The sequence below is a fragment of the Vipera ursinii genome, assembly GCF_947247035.1.
Source record: "Vipera ursinii genome assembly, chromosome: 1".
Classification (NCBI taxonomy): Eukaryota; Metazoa; Chordata; class Lepidosauria; order Squamata; family Viperidae; genus Vipera; species Vipera ursinii.
In genome coordinates, this window is record NC_139512.1 from 352,438,985 (window position 1) to 352,455,025 (window position 16,041).

The 16,041-nt window shown below is 47.5% G+C and overlaps 1 protein-coding gene across 3 annotated transcripts in view; it reads right to left on the reverse strand.

Annotated features, from left to right (window-relative positions):
• USP32 (ubiquitin specific peptidase 32) overlaps positions 1-16,041 on the reverse strand; it is a 206,079-nt gene that overhangs the window by 27,780 nt on the left and 162,258 nt on the right. For all 3 annotated transcript variants that reach the window (XM_083379651.1, XM_083379650.1, XM_083379649.1), the window contains exons 17-23: positions 14,096-14,250; positions 11,296-11,377; positions 10,093-10,167; positions 8,776-8,914; positions 6,797-6,902; positions 5,287-5,460; positions 96-270 (exon numbers count right to left, since the gene is read on the reverse strand). In XM_083379651.1, the coding sequence (XP_083235777.1) occupies positions 96-270; positions 5,287-5,460; positions 6,797-6,902; positions 8,776-8,914; positions 10,093-10,167; positions 11,296-11,377; positions 14,096-14,250 (906 nt within the window). The remainder of the gene's footprint in view (positions 1-95; positions 271-5,286; positions 5,461-6,796; positions 6,903-8,775; positions 8,915-10,092; positions 10,168-11,295; positions 11,378-14,095; positions 14,251-16,041) is intronic.

The window sequence follows — 16,041 nt, forward strand, 5'->3', positions numbered from 1 at the left end:
CTCAACTCTTGGAGTTTTTCCAACAACCAAAATGGAGTCCATTTCTTCCCCAACAACCACACCAAGGAGAGAGAGACTCGAGATTCCTCACTCACCTATTATTTCTATATGCATGTAACTGTCCATCGGAAGAGGCAGCGATAAAAAATTAAACGGGTCAAAACGAACACTGATGTGCCCACACGTCTTGCATTTCACCTGGGACCTCAGCTGCCCATGAAAGAGGTCAACCACAATTGAGCGGTTCCTTCTCAAGTGGTTCTCCCAGGCCTGAAACGAAATGAAAAGGAAATCAATGTTAATACCACTTTACAATGCCTTGGTAAGGCCACACTTGGAGTACTGCATCCAGTTTTGGTCACCACAATGTAAAAAAGATGTTGAGACTCTAGAAAGAGTGCAGAGAAGAGCAACAAAGACGATCAGGGGACTGGAGGCTAAAACATATAAGGAACGGTTGCTGGAATTGGGTATGTCTAGTTTAATGAAGAGAAGGGTGAGGGGTGACATGATAGCAATCTTCCAATATCTCAGGGGCTGCCCCAAAGAAGAGGGAGTCAAGCTATTCTCCAAAACCCCTGAAGGCAGGGCAAGAAGCAACGGATGGAAACTAATCAAGGAGAGAAGCAACCTGGAACTAAGGAGAAACTTCCTGACAGTCGGAACAATTAACCAGTGGAACAACCTGCCTCCAGAAGCTGTGAATCTCCAACAATGGAAGTTTTCAAGAAGAGACTGAGCAGCCAATTTGTCTGAAATGGTATAGGCTTTCCTGCCTGAGCAAGGGATTGGACTAGATGACCTCCAAGGTGCCTTCCAACTTTTATTATTATTATCAAATCAAATAAAACCTTTGCAGAAAATCGAGTGACCTAAAACAAAAAAAGGGCTCCTGAAAACTTTAGAAGAAAGGGTGAGATTTGGTGCTTATCGCAAATTCATTTATTTGGAAAATAATGGTTCTGAAAGGAGAGGCTTGGTTGCTTCAGATCGCAGCCGTGTGGCTCACCTGATGGAAAACTGATTTGTACACATGGGAAATTTGCACAGAGGGATATTACCATCACCCCCACCCCTTCTCTACTTGTAGAAAAGCAGCATGTCAGGGATAAAGTGAACGTTTTGTAACAGGCTCATTTTTTTTTTAGGGGCAAAACATTTTTTCTTCACCCCACCCAAATTATGAGAATCTACTGTGTGATTCCCTCCTTCCCCAAGGAGTGGCTTAATGGTAGAGTTGATTAAAAAAAAGCAATATATGTTGTTTAGAGACCTCTATGAAACCATAGACCTTTTGCAAAGAAACTTCATCTTGGTCCAAGACCCCCTTTAGGACAAGACCCATTTCTTTCTCTCTTTTTTTTGTATAAATTTTATTTGCTTTTATGGGGTTAGGGGTAAGATAGAGTCGGGATTAGGGTTGGAGTTAGGATTAGGGTTGGGGTTTTTCCAAATAACATTGCCAATATTTAGCAAACAGCATAATGTCTGGGTACACGTATTTAACTAAGAATGATAGATATGCTTAATTATCATAAACAATATGTTAATTCATCATGGGGCTGCCCTTGAGGACCACTCGGAGGCTTCAGCTGGTGCAGAATGCGGCCGCGCGAGTTGTGATGGGGGTTTCCCAATACTCCCATGTAACACCTCTACTCCGCAAGCTGCATTGGCTTCCGGTTGCCCTCCGGGTGAGATTCAAGGTGCTGGTAATGAACTATAAAGCCCTAAATGGCGAGGGTCCGGGATATCTGAGGGAGCACCTGCTGCCGGCATCAAGCTCCCTTCGTCCTGTGCGCTCACACAGGGAGGGTCTTCTCAGGGTGCCGCCGGTAAAAGATTGCCGGCGGATAACACCCAGGGGGAGGGCCTTCTCAGTGTGTGCGCCGGCCCTCTGGAACCAGCTGCCTGTGGAGCTTAGGACTGCCCCTGACCTTCGTTCATTTCGCCGGGACCTGAAGACCTGGCTCTTCAAGCTTTCCGGCCCAGGCTGAGAATTTTAATTGGGGTTTTTATTTTTTTAGGGATTGATTTAATCTTTTTAAATTGTTTTTAACTTTTGTATCGATCTTTGTTTTAAATACTTTGTAAACCGCCCTGAGTCCTTCGGGAAAGGGCGGTATATAAATAAATAAATAAAATAAATAAATCACTCAATCGCCTTCTTCTTACTAATATAAATTCAAAATTACATATCACATTCCTTTCTCTCTGGCTCGTTTTTCTAGGACAAGACCCATTTCTACGAGCCTACAATGGTTGATGCAACAAAGGTTAGCTGGTTTGGGGGTTCCAAAGACAGGGCCTGGTTCTAGCACAGGACATGTTCCTGAAACCAAGAGCCACAACTGAGTTCTCCATCTTGGGAGACCTTTGGTATCAGGTAGAAAGGTCTGCCAAGTTGCCTCTGCCACTCCCCTGTAGCCAAGAGAGCTCTTAACTGCCTTGGGGTCCTGATGCTCTCTGAGCTTTGGCTGTTTCCTGGCAGACGTTTCATTACCCAACTAAGTAACGACATCTAGTCAAGGAGAGAAGCAACCTAGAACTAAGGAGAAACTTCCTGACGGTTAGAACAATTAACCAGTGGAACAACCTGCCTCCAGAAGCTGTGAATGCTCCAACACTGGAAGTTTTTAAGAAGAGACTGGACAGCCATTTGTCTGAAATGGTATAGGGCAGACATGTCAAACACAAGGCCCGGGGGCCGGATCCGGCCCGCAAAGTGGTTTCATGCGGCCCACGAAGCCATCCTGGAAACAGCGAGGGACCGGCCCCCACTGCCTTGGCCCTGGCCCAGAGACCCTCCTTCTGCCAGAGACCCTCAGATCTGTCCCACTCCTGCCCAGGCACCCATAGGCACCCTTGATGCGAACGATATAGAGCTGGCCACGCCCACCCAGTAGGCCATATGCACTCTAGCCACACCCACCCAGTAGGCCACACCCACCCAGGCCACACCCACCCGGTCCCCTGAGGGCAAATGCAATGCTGATGCGGCCCTCAATGAAATTGAGTTTGACACCCCTGGTATAGGGTTTCCTGCCTGAGCAGGGGGTTGGACTAGATGACCTCCAAGGTCCCTTCCAACTTATTATTATTATTATCAGTGCTGGTAGGGAGTGTGGTTTGCTCCATATTTATATACAAGTGGCTTGCCCTGTCAGTGTGGGTGGGGAGTGTTCTGGGTGGTGCCTTGATTTTAGACTGTTGATTGCTTGCTTGTCTGAGCTGGGTAATGAAATGACTGCAAGAAAGCAACAGAGGAAAGAGAGCACCAAAGACCTCAGACTTCAATCCTAAACTACGAATATTCTCTCCTATTTGTTTTAGCTACTTTTCAGCACCCTGTAGTCCAGGGCTTTTCCACCGGTGGTATGGGTACCACCTGTGGTACACTGGCACCTGGCAGGTGGTACGCGACCATCCTTGAAAAGGGGTAGCGGGGGAGGGGAATGAGCTGAACCGGTGGCAGCACCGCACAAGCCTGAGCGAGAGATGGCTGGAGCTGCAGGGCTGTCAGGGCTCAGCGGAAGCGCCAGGATCAGTGCCAGGCTCCAGCTGGAGCTCGGCGCTGATCCCGGCGCTTCTGCTGAGCCCAGAAGAAGCGCCGACCAGCTGGAATGTTGCAGCATCTCCAGGCTCTTGTGATTTACATTCAGATGCTTGGCAACTGATTCATATTTATGACGGTCACGGTGTCCCAGGGTCATGTGAAGACAACCAAAACCTGCTGCAACCACCCAGCAGATGGGGGGAATAAAAACCAAACACCCCCCACCCCACCCCCGCTGCCAATCCTCAACAGAAATGCTCACAACGATGAAAACCTCGGACAGGAGGAAGAGCACCGCCGGGCGGGCAGGCAGGTGTCTTGCTCGGCTGTGGCTTGGGGGGCACTTTTTTCAGTGCCATTGTAACTTCGAACAGTCACTAAGCAAACTGTTGTAAGTGGAGGACTACCTGTACTTCATCACTTTTTTCTTTTGGTTTTTTTTTGGTCATCAAGATTTTGACCCCTTGCTAGGCGACTGGTGGTCCTCGGATGTTGCCATATCCTAAAAGTGGTACAATGGGTGAAAAGGTTGAAAAGCCCTGCTCTAGTCAAGACTTTCCTGGCTGAAGAAGGCAGATGCACAAACAATAGGAATGGCGATATTTAGCAACAGCATGTAGGTTTTCGTATCACCCCATAGTGCTTTGCAGCCCTTTCTGGGCGGTTTACAACATAGAAGCATTATTTCCATCTCGCTCCCAAAATCTAGGTCCCCCATTTGACTCACCTCGGAAGGATGGAAAGCTGAGCCCCATCGAGATGTAACTCCAGGCTGTGGGCAGAATTTGTCTGCAATATTGCACTTTAGCCATTTTATACTAGGGGTCCCCAACCCCTGGGCTGCAGCCCACTACCAGGCCTTGAGCCATTTGGAACTGGGCTGTGGAAGTGGTGGGTGAGCCGTCACACGTGTGTGCTCGCCACTCGTGAGCCCCGATCCCCTCTACCCACCCTGCCGGTCTGCAAAGGTAGGGGAACCCTGCGCTATATAGTACTGCTAGAGCTCTTTAAACGGCACATTCCAGCCACATGACGTTCATACTTTAAGGCGGGGGTCTTCAAACTTGGCCCTTTGATGACTTGTGGACTTCAACTCCCAGAATTCCTCAGCCAGTGTGCAAGTTTAAGGGATCTTCCACTGGACTACCATTATCTGCAGGGAATCCTGCAGCTTTGGGAACCGTGGTGGTACAGTGGTTAGAATGCAGTACTGCAGGCTAACTCTGCCCACAGCCAGGGGGTCCGATCCTAACGGGGCTCCCCATCCTTCCGAGGTCGGTAAAATGAAGACCCAGATGGTTTGGGGGGGCAGGGGGAGCATTTGCTGACTCTGTAAACCGCTTAGCGAGGGCTGTAAAAGCTCCGTGAAGCGGTATATAAATCTAAGTGCTACTGCTAGTGCTATTGGGTATGATGGAGCTGGTTGTCTCAAGTGACAGCTAGCTACTGGTTAACCAGGACCAGGGCTTTTTTTCTCATAGAACACTCAGAACGGAGTTCCGGCACCTTTTTTGGATGGAACCTTGTAAGGTAGGCAAGGCGGGTTGTATGACGTGTGTGAGTTCCCGGCACCCTTTTTCTTTTACAAAAAAAGCACTGACCAGGACAGACTGGGGCTTTCGTTCTTTGGAGAGAATGGATGCTTCCAGAGAAACCGCAACACGGTAGAAAAAAGAAAACCTGCATTAGACGTCAGAGAGAAAGCCATGTATCGGCTTTAAGTCACTCACTTCTGCCGCTACCTCCCAATCCGGCCGGCCATCGCTGTCCTTCAGTTCGACATACGGCTTATCGTGAACTCGGTTCAGGTCCTCATGGAGCCCATCCAGGAGAAAAGCTAAGAGCTCCTGGGAGTCTTGTTGTTGGAAGCCATTAAATCTCGGGGCGTATTTAGCTATAGTCCACTGTAAAAAAGCAAAATGGACCCAATGGGTGTTAAGAACAGCGAGGAAGCTCACACCCTGGCCGGGTTAAGTTAGATAGACAATGCTGATTGTGCCTGCAAACCCAAAGCACTATTCTTGGGCAAGTCGTGGCTTAACATTATGGGTGAAATCAGCCCAATGTGGCTTGTTCCAAGGTAAAGGTAAAGGTTTCCCCTCTCCGATTCTAGGGCACGGTCCTCCTCACTCATTTACAGCCAAGGGAGCCAGCATTGTCTGAAGACGCTTCCGTGGTTATGTGGCTGGCATGGCTGTACACCAAAGGTGCACAGACTGCTGTAACCTTCCCGCCGAAGCGGTACCTACCCGTGTACCTACCTCTTGCACCGACAGCCCTGCCCAGCCGGTCCACTTCTTCTGCAAACGAAGGAGCGGCTTCATTCTGCAGCTGCATTCCGGCCTGCATTTTGCAGTCAGCCCTTTCCGGAAGGCCTCTGCAGCCGAGTACCGAGCGATGGATTCAATCCATCGCTCGGTTCTTGGCTACAGTGGCCCTTTCCAGAAATGCAGGCCTGGCTGTGGAAGACGTCTCAGAAGAAGTGGGTCGGCGAGGAGAGGCCTGGCCGCAAGGTAAGTGGGTGCGGGGCGCATGAAGCAGATCCACACTCCCACCCCATCTTGATTTTTAGGTGTGTGCCTCACCCCAAAACTAGGGCTTATTTTTGGGGTAGGCTTATATTAGGCCCACCCCACCCCCACCCCCGAAAAAAATCAAGCTAGGGCTTATTTTCAGGGTAGGCCTTACTTTCAGGGAAACTGTATTTATCTGCTCACCTTTGCATGCTTTTGAATTGCTAGCTTGGCAGGAGCTCACCCTGTCACACGGTGTCTGGGTCTCGAACTGCCAACCTTCCGGTTGACAAGACTAGTGTCCTAACCGCTAGACCTCCCTGCCCCCTTCGGCTTATTCGATCAGTCACACTTGAAAGCATTTAATAGCGCCATATGTGAACGCTATGGCACAACGGGTGGAATGACTTCAAGGAAGCAGTTACCATGTCTGTGTGCTCCCCCACCTACTAAGGAAGATAAACTTTGTAGTCCGGATTCCACCTGGGTGCTAATTATTCTTCCCTGCTCCCCAAATCCATGGGAAATGAATACAGTATTATCCAGGAAGGTTTGTCCCGTACGCCTCCCAGGAAATGGACTTTTGAAATTGTCCGGAGGTTCCATTGTAGGGCGACTCACTTCCCAGGCCTGTGTATGTCAAGAAATACATGACCTTTTTCCCCCTAAAATTCCCCATTTCATAATGAAGCTGCAAAGGAAGTAAGAAAGGTTGTGGGGGGCTTACCCTCAATTTGAGAGGAGCAATGTTCTTTTGGGTTCCGCTCCACAGTTCTTGAATCAAATCCCCGTAGCACTTAGCCATATGCCCCTTCATTCCTATTGGATTTGTCCTGGAATTTAGAACAAAATTCCTTCCGTCAATTCTCTTTTTGGCTACCTAGGAAGGAGTGGATGGGATTTTGAAAAACAGATAGATCTCTTCTTACAAACCCAATGGGAACTAGAACTGCCACCGCTAAACAATGTAGCCCTTAAGCGAGTCGCACCAGGGTTGAAGACCATTCCTCCCCCCCCGATGTCATTAAGCAGATCATCACGGCTGTCGAAGCAAATCCAGCTTCTCCATTGACTCAGCTTGATGGAAGACCGCTAGGAAGGTGAGAGATGGGGATCGTGTGACCCCAGGATGGTGCAACTCATCAGGAATATATGTGGTTACTAAGCACCCACATACCGACCAGGTGACTGTGAGGATACTGAGAGAGTCACAAGTGCAAGGACTTTTTTTCTGAACGGTCATTAAATCTGTACGTAACCTCAGATGACAGAGGGCACCCCTAAATTGCTCCCTGAATATAGACAGGACAAGGGCTTTACTGAACCTCCTCTTCTATTATATAGGCTAGATGTCTACATGCAGGGATGAGATTTTGTTTTGTTTGAGTGATTTGCCAGCATCTTAGGCAGGGAACCCGGCGGTCCTTCCCAAAGTGCAGAAAAACTAGGCAAGCAATAATGTTATCAGAACCACGAAGTCAGCAACAAACAAAGGCAGCCCTTTTCATTTCTAGTGCATTTGTTCTCTATCTGGATCACTTTACAATATAGGCCTGTGGTGGCGAGCCTACGGCACGGGTGCAAAAGGTGGCGCGCAGAGCCCTCTCTGTGGGCACGCACGCCATCGCCCCAGCCCTAGGCCTTCAGCTGGGTTTTATAAAACCTTTTCTATAAAACGCTTTAGGCCTCCACCGCCATGTGGAAGGAAAAAAAAAAGGTTCAATCAATCAACCAGTGGAACAACCTGCCTCCAGAAGCTGTGAATGGAAGTTTTAAAGAAGAGACTGGACAGCCATTTGCCTGAAATGGTATAGGGTTTCCTGCCTGAGCAGGGGGTTGGATTAGATGACCTCCAAGGTCCCTTCCAACAACTTCTTCTTCTTCTTCTCCTTCTTCTCCTTCTTCTTCTTCTTCTTCTTCTTCTTCTTCTTATTATTATTATTATTATTATTATTATTATTATTATTCTAATTATTATTATTATTATTATTATAATCAATCAATTTCAACTTCTCGCAGGGAAAAAAAAGATCTCGCAAAATTGGAATTGATTGATTGAACTTTTTAGTCCCACCCAGTCTGCTGTTACCACTGCAGCCACGCCCACCCGATTGGCCAAACCCACCCAATGGGCCACACCCATCCAGCACCCGATGATACATAAGTGGGTTTTGGGTTGCAGTTTGGGCACTCGGTCTCTAAACGGTTCACCATCACTGACATAGGCAGTCCTCAAGTTATGGCCAACTGTCTGAAGTTAGGACAGATCCCTCCACAAGGTACTTAGGACCCGGTTTTGACAGCTCCCCCCACCCCATGGTCATGTGACAGCACGTTGGGCACTTGGCCACCAGCCTGCATTTGTGGGCATTCATAGTGTTCCACAGCAATGTGACCCCGACGTATGATGTTTCTGCTGACAACTTGGCATTTATTTCCAATTTTTGGCACAAACGCCCCAGAATGACACAGCTCCAGTTAATAACCAGTGATTCATTTAATGACCACCACAAAAATAGGGTCATAAAATCACCACGGCCGCACGATGATCCGCTTTACAGCCATCACAACTTACAACCGTAATGGGCAGACTCCATTACAGTTGTTAAGTCAAGGACTACCTGTAACCACCACACACATACACACACCATCACAAACGCTTCTGTTCATATTTCAATTCCTCCTTGGGCCACGGGTGAGAACTACCTGTTCAGCTCATACAGGTGTCGGCCGGAGATGAAATACTGGGTGAGAGGTTGAGTGTTGCTGACGCACTGGATGCTCGAATTCATGAAGCAGGTGTTGCCCAAGTTGCTCAAGCCGGTGGCCCCTTTTTCGGTGGGAACTGGAAGGATGGAAGAAATTATGGAAATCAGCAGGACGTTAATGATGGATAATTATAAATAGCTAAATAATGATAATAAACACTATTATCCATGCTGGCTGAAGTTTCTGGATTGTTGGCATCCATCTCCCCACCTGCCCATCATTTTGGTTATCAGATTGATACCAAATAACACCCACCCAGAAAATAAGCACTAGCCTGATTTGTTTTTTAAGGGTGCTATTAATATAAGCCCTACCCCAAAAATAAGCCTCTCTCTGTGTGTGTGTGTGTGTGTGTGTGTGTGTGTGTGTGTGTGTGTGTGTGTGTGTACATGGCCAGTACAGGAGGCAGCGAGCATTTATTTCCATTTTTTGGCAGGCGGCTGCGCAGCAAATAATAATAATAATAATGATGATGATGATGATGTTGGAAGGGACCTTGGAGGTCATCTAGTCCAACCCCCTGCTCAGGCAGGAAACCCTATACCATTTCAGGCAAATGGCTGTCTGAAGATCACCTGTCTCCCCCCCGCCTCTCCCTCCGCACTCGGATTTACCTGTGCTGTATTAAGGGGCTGGCAGGCTGCAGCTGCTACCAGACATTGTCGGCCCCCGTGCGCTCAGCAATTGTGTTATTAGCCATCAAATCTCAAAAATACTTTTCCCAAAAGGTTTCCACAATTTTGGCCACTGCTGTAGGTTGCCCTCCTTCTCAGTGATAAGTCTCTCAAATACTGGAGGACTGCTATCTTGTTACCCCTAGTCCTTCTTTTCATTAAACTAGACCGGGGTAGGCAACCTCGGCTCTTTGATGATTCGTGGACTTCAACTCCCAGAATTCCTGAGCCATGCTGGCTCAGGAATTCTGGGAGTTGAAGTCCACGAGTCATCAAAGAGCCGAGGTTGCCTACCCCTGAACTAGACATACCCATTCAACTGTTCATTATTTGTTTTAGCCTTCAGATCCCTAATCGTCTTTGTTGCTCTTCTCTGTATTCAAGAGTCTCAACATGGTTTCTGTGTCACGGTGACCAGAACTGGACAAGATCTACAAGCTTGGATTTACCAACTTACTAGCATCATTTACCAACTTACGGGGAGGATCTCTCTGCTTGGAACTCCCAACAGCTCATTCTATTCACGGGTCGACCAATAATTGACTTCTGGAAGGTCAGAGAGTAAGAAAGAACCCCTTACCTTTATGCCTGTCAATTTTACTGCTGTTTGCTATAAACGACATCTCTTCGGGCCAGCTCATGTCTTTATTGCGAACTGCAAAAACCAAAGATCAAAGCTTAGCTGGCACCAAGTCCGTTGCATTTAGAGCGCAGCCGAGTCCAATAACGTTGAGACTGAAACCTCTTTACAAAGACAGAAGGATCCTTATATTTTACGAAAACCACAACGTGGTTTGAAGTCAAGAGAGGGCTGTCCGCTGGGGCTGTTGCCCATCCAGGATCCCAACGAAATGATTTAAGTTCTCAGCCTGGAAAGAAATCCTCAGATGTTTTTGTAGGGTGAGAAATTTCTGAATGAAAACTCTTTGTTTTCAGGTATGGTGCGCCGGATTTGGCCCCAGGCTCTCTGGAAAGGTTATCGTATTAAAAATGCAACACGAACTTCCAGTGACGAATGGGCGAAAGTAAGGAGAATTCCGAAGTTAATTAGCCAAGCCTCTCCTCTAAAGCTCAAATCAAACTTCTAAAGAAGGAGTGATTAGGAATAAAGAACGTTTGGGAATTGTAGCCAAGTCAGTTTGTGTCAGGACCCACCCCAATCCACATCTTAGGAGCCAGGTCTTGTCCAAAAGGAGTTTTTACTAGGACATGATCGGTTGTGGAAATACAAGACAGGATCAGGCATTGTGCTACACTTTGATACTTTATAAAGAGTTCCCGGTAGACCCACATCAATTTAACTTAGGTGTCAAACCCTTTTGTGGGAAAGAGGGATCTTCCCGTGCCTTTATGACTATTGCCTCCTTCCTTTTCAGATTCAAACGGAGATACAAACCAGATCTCCTTCTCCCTTCCCTCCCTTTGTTTATCCTCAGTTCAAAAGGTTTTCCCTGGTCTTTGAAGACAGCCTACAGGCAGGCTGAATAAACATCCTCTCTTCTCCCTTCGGGGGAAAATGGCAGAATCCAGGGAGGGGTATAATATTTTAGACATACATTTATGAATGGTATATAAATGGATTCTGACAGTTTGATCTTTCTTTTCCTCCTTCCCTTTTTGTTCCAGGCAAAACCTCACTCTAAATTGCCCTCAGATTTCCAGTGATTTGAGTAGTTAAAACAGTATTTCTCAACCTGGGCAACTTGAAGATGTGTGGGCTTGAATTCCCAGAATTCCCCAGCCACCCAAGAAATGTTAGGGTAAAGCCACGGTTATCTTATACCTTCTATAATTAAATGCTGCTCATCTTGAATATTCAGGTATTCCAGCGTGTGGTCCTCATCATCGAGAAGAGTAAGGTAGTTCTGTAGAGGGGAAAAAAAAAACTGCTGGTGAGTTTGCAAAACCTGATGACCAGGAAGAGCTGATCTTGCCTCCTTATTAATTCAGACATTTCGCTAATCCTCAGTTACACTGTCTTAGCGCACAGCCAATATAAGTATATCCATATAGCTTGACCTATTCTGGTGGCGCAGATAAAGTGCAGGCAAACTCTGCCTACAGCCAGGAGTTCGATCCTGACTGGCTCAAGGTTGACTCAGCCTTCCATCCTTCCGAGGTCGGTAAAATGAGGATCCAGACGGTTGGGGGCAAGATGCAAATACATTGGAAACCACCCAGAGAGGGCTGTAAAGAGCTATGGGGCAGTATATAAGCCTAAACGTTACTGCTAGGTTCTTCCTAATCTGATGACCAGCAGGCACAGATAGTCCTCAACTTAAGACCGCAAGTGGGACCGGAGCTTCTATCGGTCAGTGAGTTGGTCAAGTGAGGTGAGCCTGATTTTACAATCTTTTTGTTTTGTTTGTTTTTTTTTGCCGTGGTCTTTAAGCAAAGATCTTAAGCGTATAATGTGGTCGTTAAATAAATCCAGTTTCCGCCATTCACTTTGCTTGTTGGAAGCTGACCGGGGAAGGGTAGGAATTGTGATCATGTGACCCTAGGGCAATGCAACCATTGGAAACACGTATCATGTGGTCCTAGGTCAGGGGTAGGCAACCTTGGCTCTTTTATGAGTCACGGACTTCAACTCCCAGAATTCCTGAGCCAGCATGGCTCAGTATGGAAACCTCTCCATTTCTCCTCAGCATGGCTGGCTCAGGAATTCTGGGAGTTGAAGTCCACGAGTCATAAAAGAGCCAAGGTTGCCTACCCCTGTCCTAGGTCAAGGACTACCCGTTCCCTAACCCTAACCCATTGTGGTGCTTACACGACCACAATGAGGTCCAAAATTTCTGTTGGTAAACAAGATAAGCCCCAATTTATAACCTTTTTTGGGGGGGGCTGCGTTTCTTAAGCAGATCACTGCAAGTTGTTAAGTGAATCAGGCTGTTGTTAAAACAAACCTGGCTGTCAGGTCCCCAAACCCTTATTCTTTACCTTGCATAGATACTCTTACTTTTGGGACCCGCCGTTCTTCTGGGGGGAGGGCGAGCTCCGCCTTGGCCTTGGGGTAACTTTTACTTTCTACTCCCTCCCGCTGCCTCCATCCCTTTGGAGAAAGGAATGTCTCTCCCTTATGAGGGAAGACGGCTGCAGAGAAACAAAAGCTGGAGAAGACCTCGAGATGCGGCCCAGCTGTGCCAGCTACCCGCTCTTCAGACCACCTGTGGATTGGCTGGATTTCAAATGGACATTGTGACTGTGCTGGGAGGAGGAATATCGCTTGCTTAACTATGCCGTTTCGGGCGGGCTTTTCCCCAGATCTCTCTTTGACCTCGCCACTGTCACTGACCCCCTAATATCCTTAGTATCCTTTTGAGACAATGCCTGTTTCAAGAATTCTGCTTTCTTGCGGGGAGGGATGGTTAGTTGAAGTGGGTCCTTACACTGGCATCCTTGCTTTGACTGCTGATGGAAAGCTGACTGGGAAGGTTGCAAATTGCAATCAATAATCAGCAAGTAACAGCAAACGTAACAGAGAAAATAACAGAGAGAGAGAGAAGCTATGTCTCTAGCTCCCTCTTATGGCCGTTGGAAAAACAGCATTGGCCAATCATCACACATTTAAAGTGATACAATACAGTTTCTATTACAACAATACAATCATAGTTTATATATATATCGCCAACCCAACCAGTTTTTTTTTTAATCCCATTTATATCCCGCCCTTCTCTGAAGACTCAGGACGGCTTACAATCTAAAGCACAAATCAATGTGCTTAGCAATATGCAGTTAGGCCATAGTCATCTACCTAACAGTGATGGTGAACCTTTTAGAGACCGGGTGCCCCAAAATCGCCCAGCCCCCGGCCCACACCCGCTCTCTGCCCGCTCCACCCACCCTGCCCCTACTCTCCCCCTCCCACTGCCTCCAGGGCTCACCGCAGCAGATTGCCCAGGCAGCCCTGCAGCACCATGGCAGCCACGCCCTCCGGCTGCGCCCCTAGCATCATCGTAGGATGGGGTGCAAGGGAAGTCTTGTCCCTGCTCTCCAGCTGCCATATTCTTGGCTGCGCTGCTCTCCGCAGGCTGCACCCGGGGGCAACTCTCCTCTGGGGGGGCTGCTGGTGAGGAAGGGGCCACAGGGGGAGGCGGGGCTGGGGCGATGGCACGGGTGCCCACAGAGAGGGCTCTGAGTGCCGCCTCTGGCACGCGTGCCATAGGTTCGCCACCACTGCCCTAGGACAAGGTGACCCGCGTAAATAGATGTCCGTTGCCAAGCACCCAAATTCTGATGACACGTGACCACAGGAATGCAGCAAGTCGTAAGCAGGAGGGCCAGGCACAGTTCATTTGTTTAACACTGTCGTGACTTCAAAAGGTCACGACGCGAATGCTCGTGAGTCAAGGACTATTTGCAGGCGGGCTCTGCAGATCCCAGCATGGCTAGGAGGCTGGCTCAGCATCTCTGGATTAAGCGGTAATCAAAGGTGGAACTACTAATTTGGGTCCCCATCCCTCCAATGCCGTTCATACCAAAACGGGCCTCGGACCCCACCATTTTAACTTCTGGTCACCACGCCTGGGCTGAGAGCCCACCGGTTTCTTCTCCACGGGGACCTGCCACGTTTCTGCCCTTACCTCGCTGTTGTACAGCCACAGGCGCATATCCTCCTCTTTCATCCTCAGCCGCTGCGACAGGTATTCGTGGATGTCCTTGACGGTCTGGGTACGGCTAAAGCAGCCGGTGTAGGCCAAGACCCTCTTCAAAGGGGCGCTGGGAGAAGGGACGTTCCCTACGTTCACCAGCAGAGAGAAAAACAGCGGTTAAAGAGCCGAAGGGGCAAGATACAGTACGGCTCTTGCAAACTCGGCGACTTGAAGGCTTGCGGACTTCGACGCCCAGAATTCCTCATTCCGGGCATCGAAGTCCACAAGCCTTAAAGTCGCCGAGTTTGCAGAGCCCTGCGCAAGAGCATGCAAATCAACGTTCTTGGGTCGATCTGGACTTGCTGGTCTTTTTTAAGCGTGGTTCGGCTGGCCCCCCTCACTAAATTCAGAGCCCGAAGCAAAAGCGGGCAGAAAAAAAAAATCCAAGAGACAAGACTGGCTAAAGTGAACGTGCAGATTCGCACTCGAATAAACTCACAGGCCTCTCGACAAAGAAAAAAAATCGGGTAAGTGAAAATATTGAGCTGATACCTCTTTGTCCGGGAAGAAGAAACGCAGGTGGCCAAAATGGGATCATTTCCAGGTATCAAGGCAACAGGTGTAAAAAAAGGGTTAGGGTTGGTTCCCTCCTGGTTCTTCCCCAACCTGGGTTGATCCTTTCAGGAGCGTTTTCATGAAACCGGAGCAGCCAAAGGGGACAAATTGCACCTCTTCCGGTGTCCACCTGCCTTCTACTGATGGCTGCCCTTCCTGAACTATTTCTTGCAGCAGCAGGAGGATTTTAGAATAGAATAGAGCTGGAAGACACCTTGGAGGTCATCTAGTCCAACCCCCTGCTCAAGCACGAGAACCTACACCATCTCAGACAAGTGGTTGTCCAATCTATTCTTAAAAACCTCCAGTGATGAAGCACCCACAACGTCTGGAGGCAGGTTGTTCCACTGGTTAATGGTTCTCACTGTCGGGAAAATTCTCCTTAATTCCGGGTTGCTTCTCTCCTTGATGAGTTTCCATCCGTAGTTTCTTCTCCTGCCTTCGGCTGCTTTGGGAAATAAGTTGACCCCCACCCTTCCACTCTGCCTTGTGGTAGCCCCTCAAATACTGGACTACTGCTACCATGTCATCCCTAGTCCTACTTTTCTCTAGACTGGCCATACCCAAATCCTGCAACAGTTCTTCATATATTTTAGGTCTTCAGGCATTTATTTATTTATTTATTTATTTATTTATTTATTTATTTATTTATTTATTTATTATCTATCTATCTATCTATCTATCTATCTATCTATCTATCTATCTATCTATCTACTTACTTACTTACTTACTTACTTATTATTTGGATTTATATACCGCCCCTCTCCCGAAGGACTCGGGGCGGTGTACAGGGCATTTAAAACACTATATACAACACATAATATACAAAAATTAAAATAAATTAAACCAAGCAGCCCTAAACAATAAAACACGTTCTAAAATTTAATATTTGCCTCTGACAAATATTAAGTTTAAGTTAATATCACTCCAGACGCATCTGTCCTTCATACTTTAGTCTTCTTAGTTGCTCTTCTCTGCACTTTTTTTTCAAAGTCTCAACATCTTTTTTGGTCGTGTGGTGACCAAAATCTGGATACGGTATTCCAAACGTGGTCTTATAAGGTTTTATGAAGTCTTTTTCCCCCTTAATTAAAAAGTAACATTTTGAAATGCTAGGCATCTCAGACACTCTAGCAGGAATTATTACATCCTACCTGCTTTATAAAAACGGAGATCACAGCACAAAATAAATAATTCCTCCTGCAGATTTTGTTATTTAGAGATAAGGCTTAATTGTTATTTTTTTTTGGTGGTTGTGGGGAGGTTTACAGCCTTTAAGGGTTATTATTGAGGCTCCATATTTTAGTTGTGAACTTAACTCA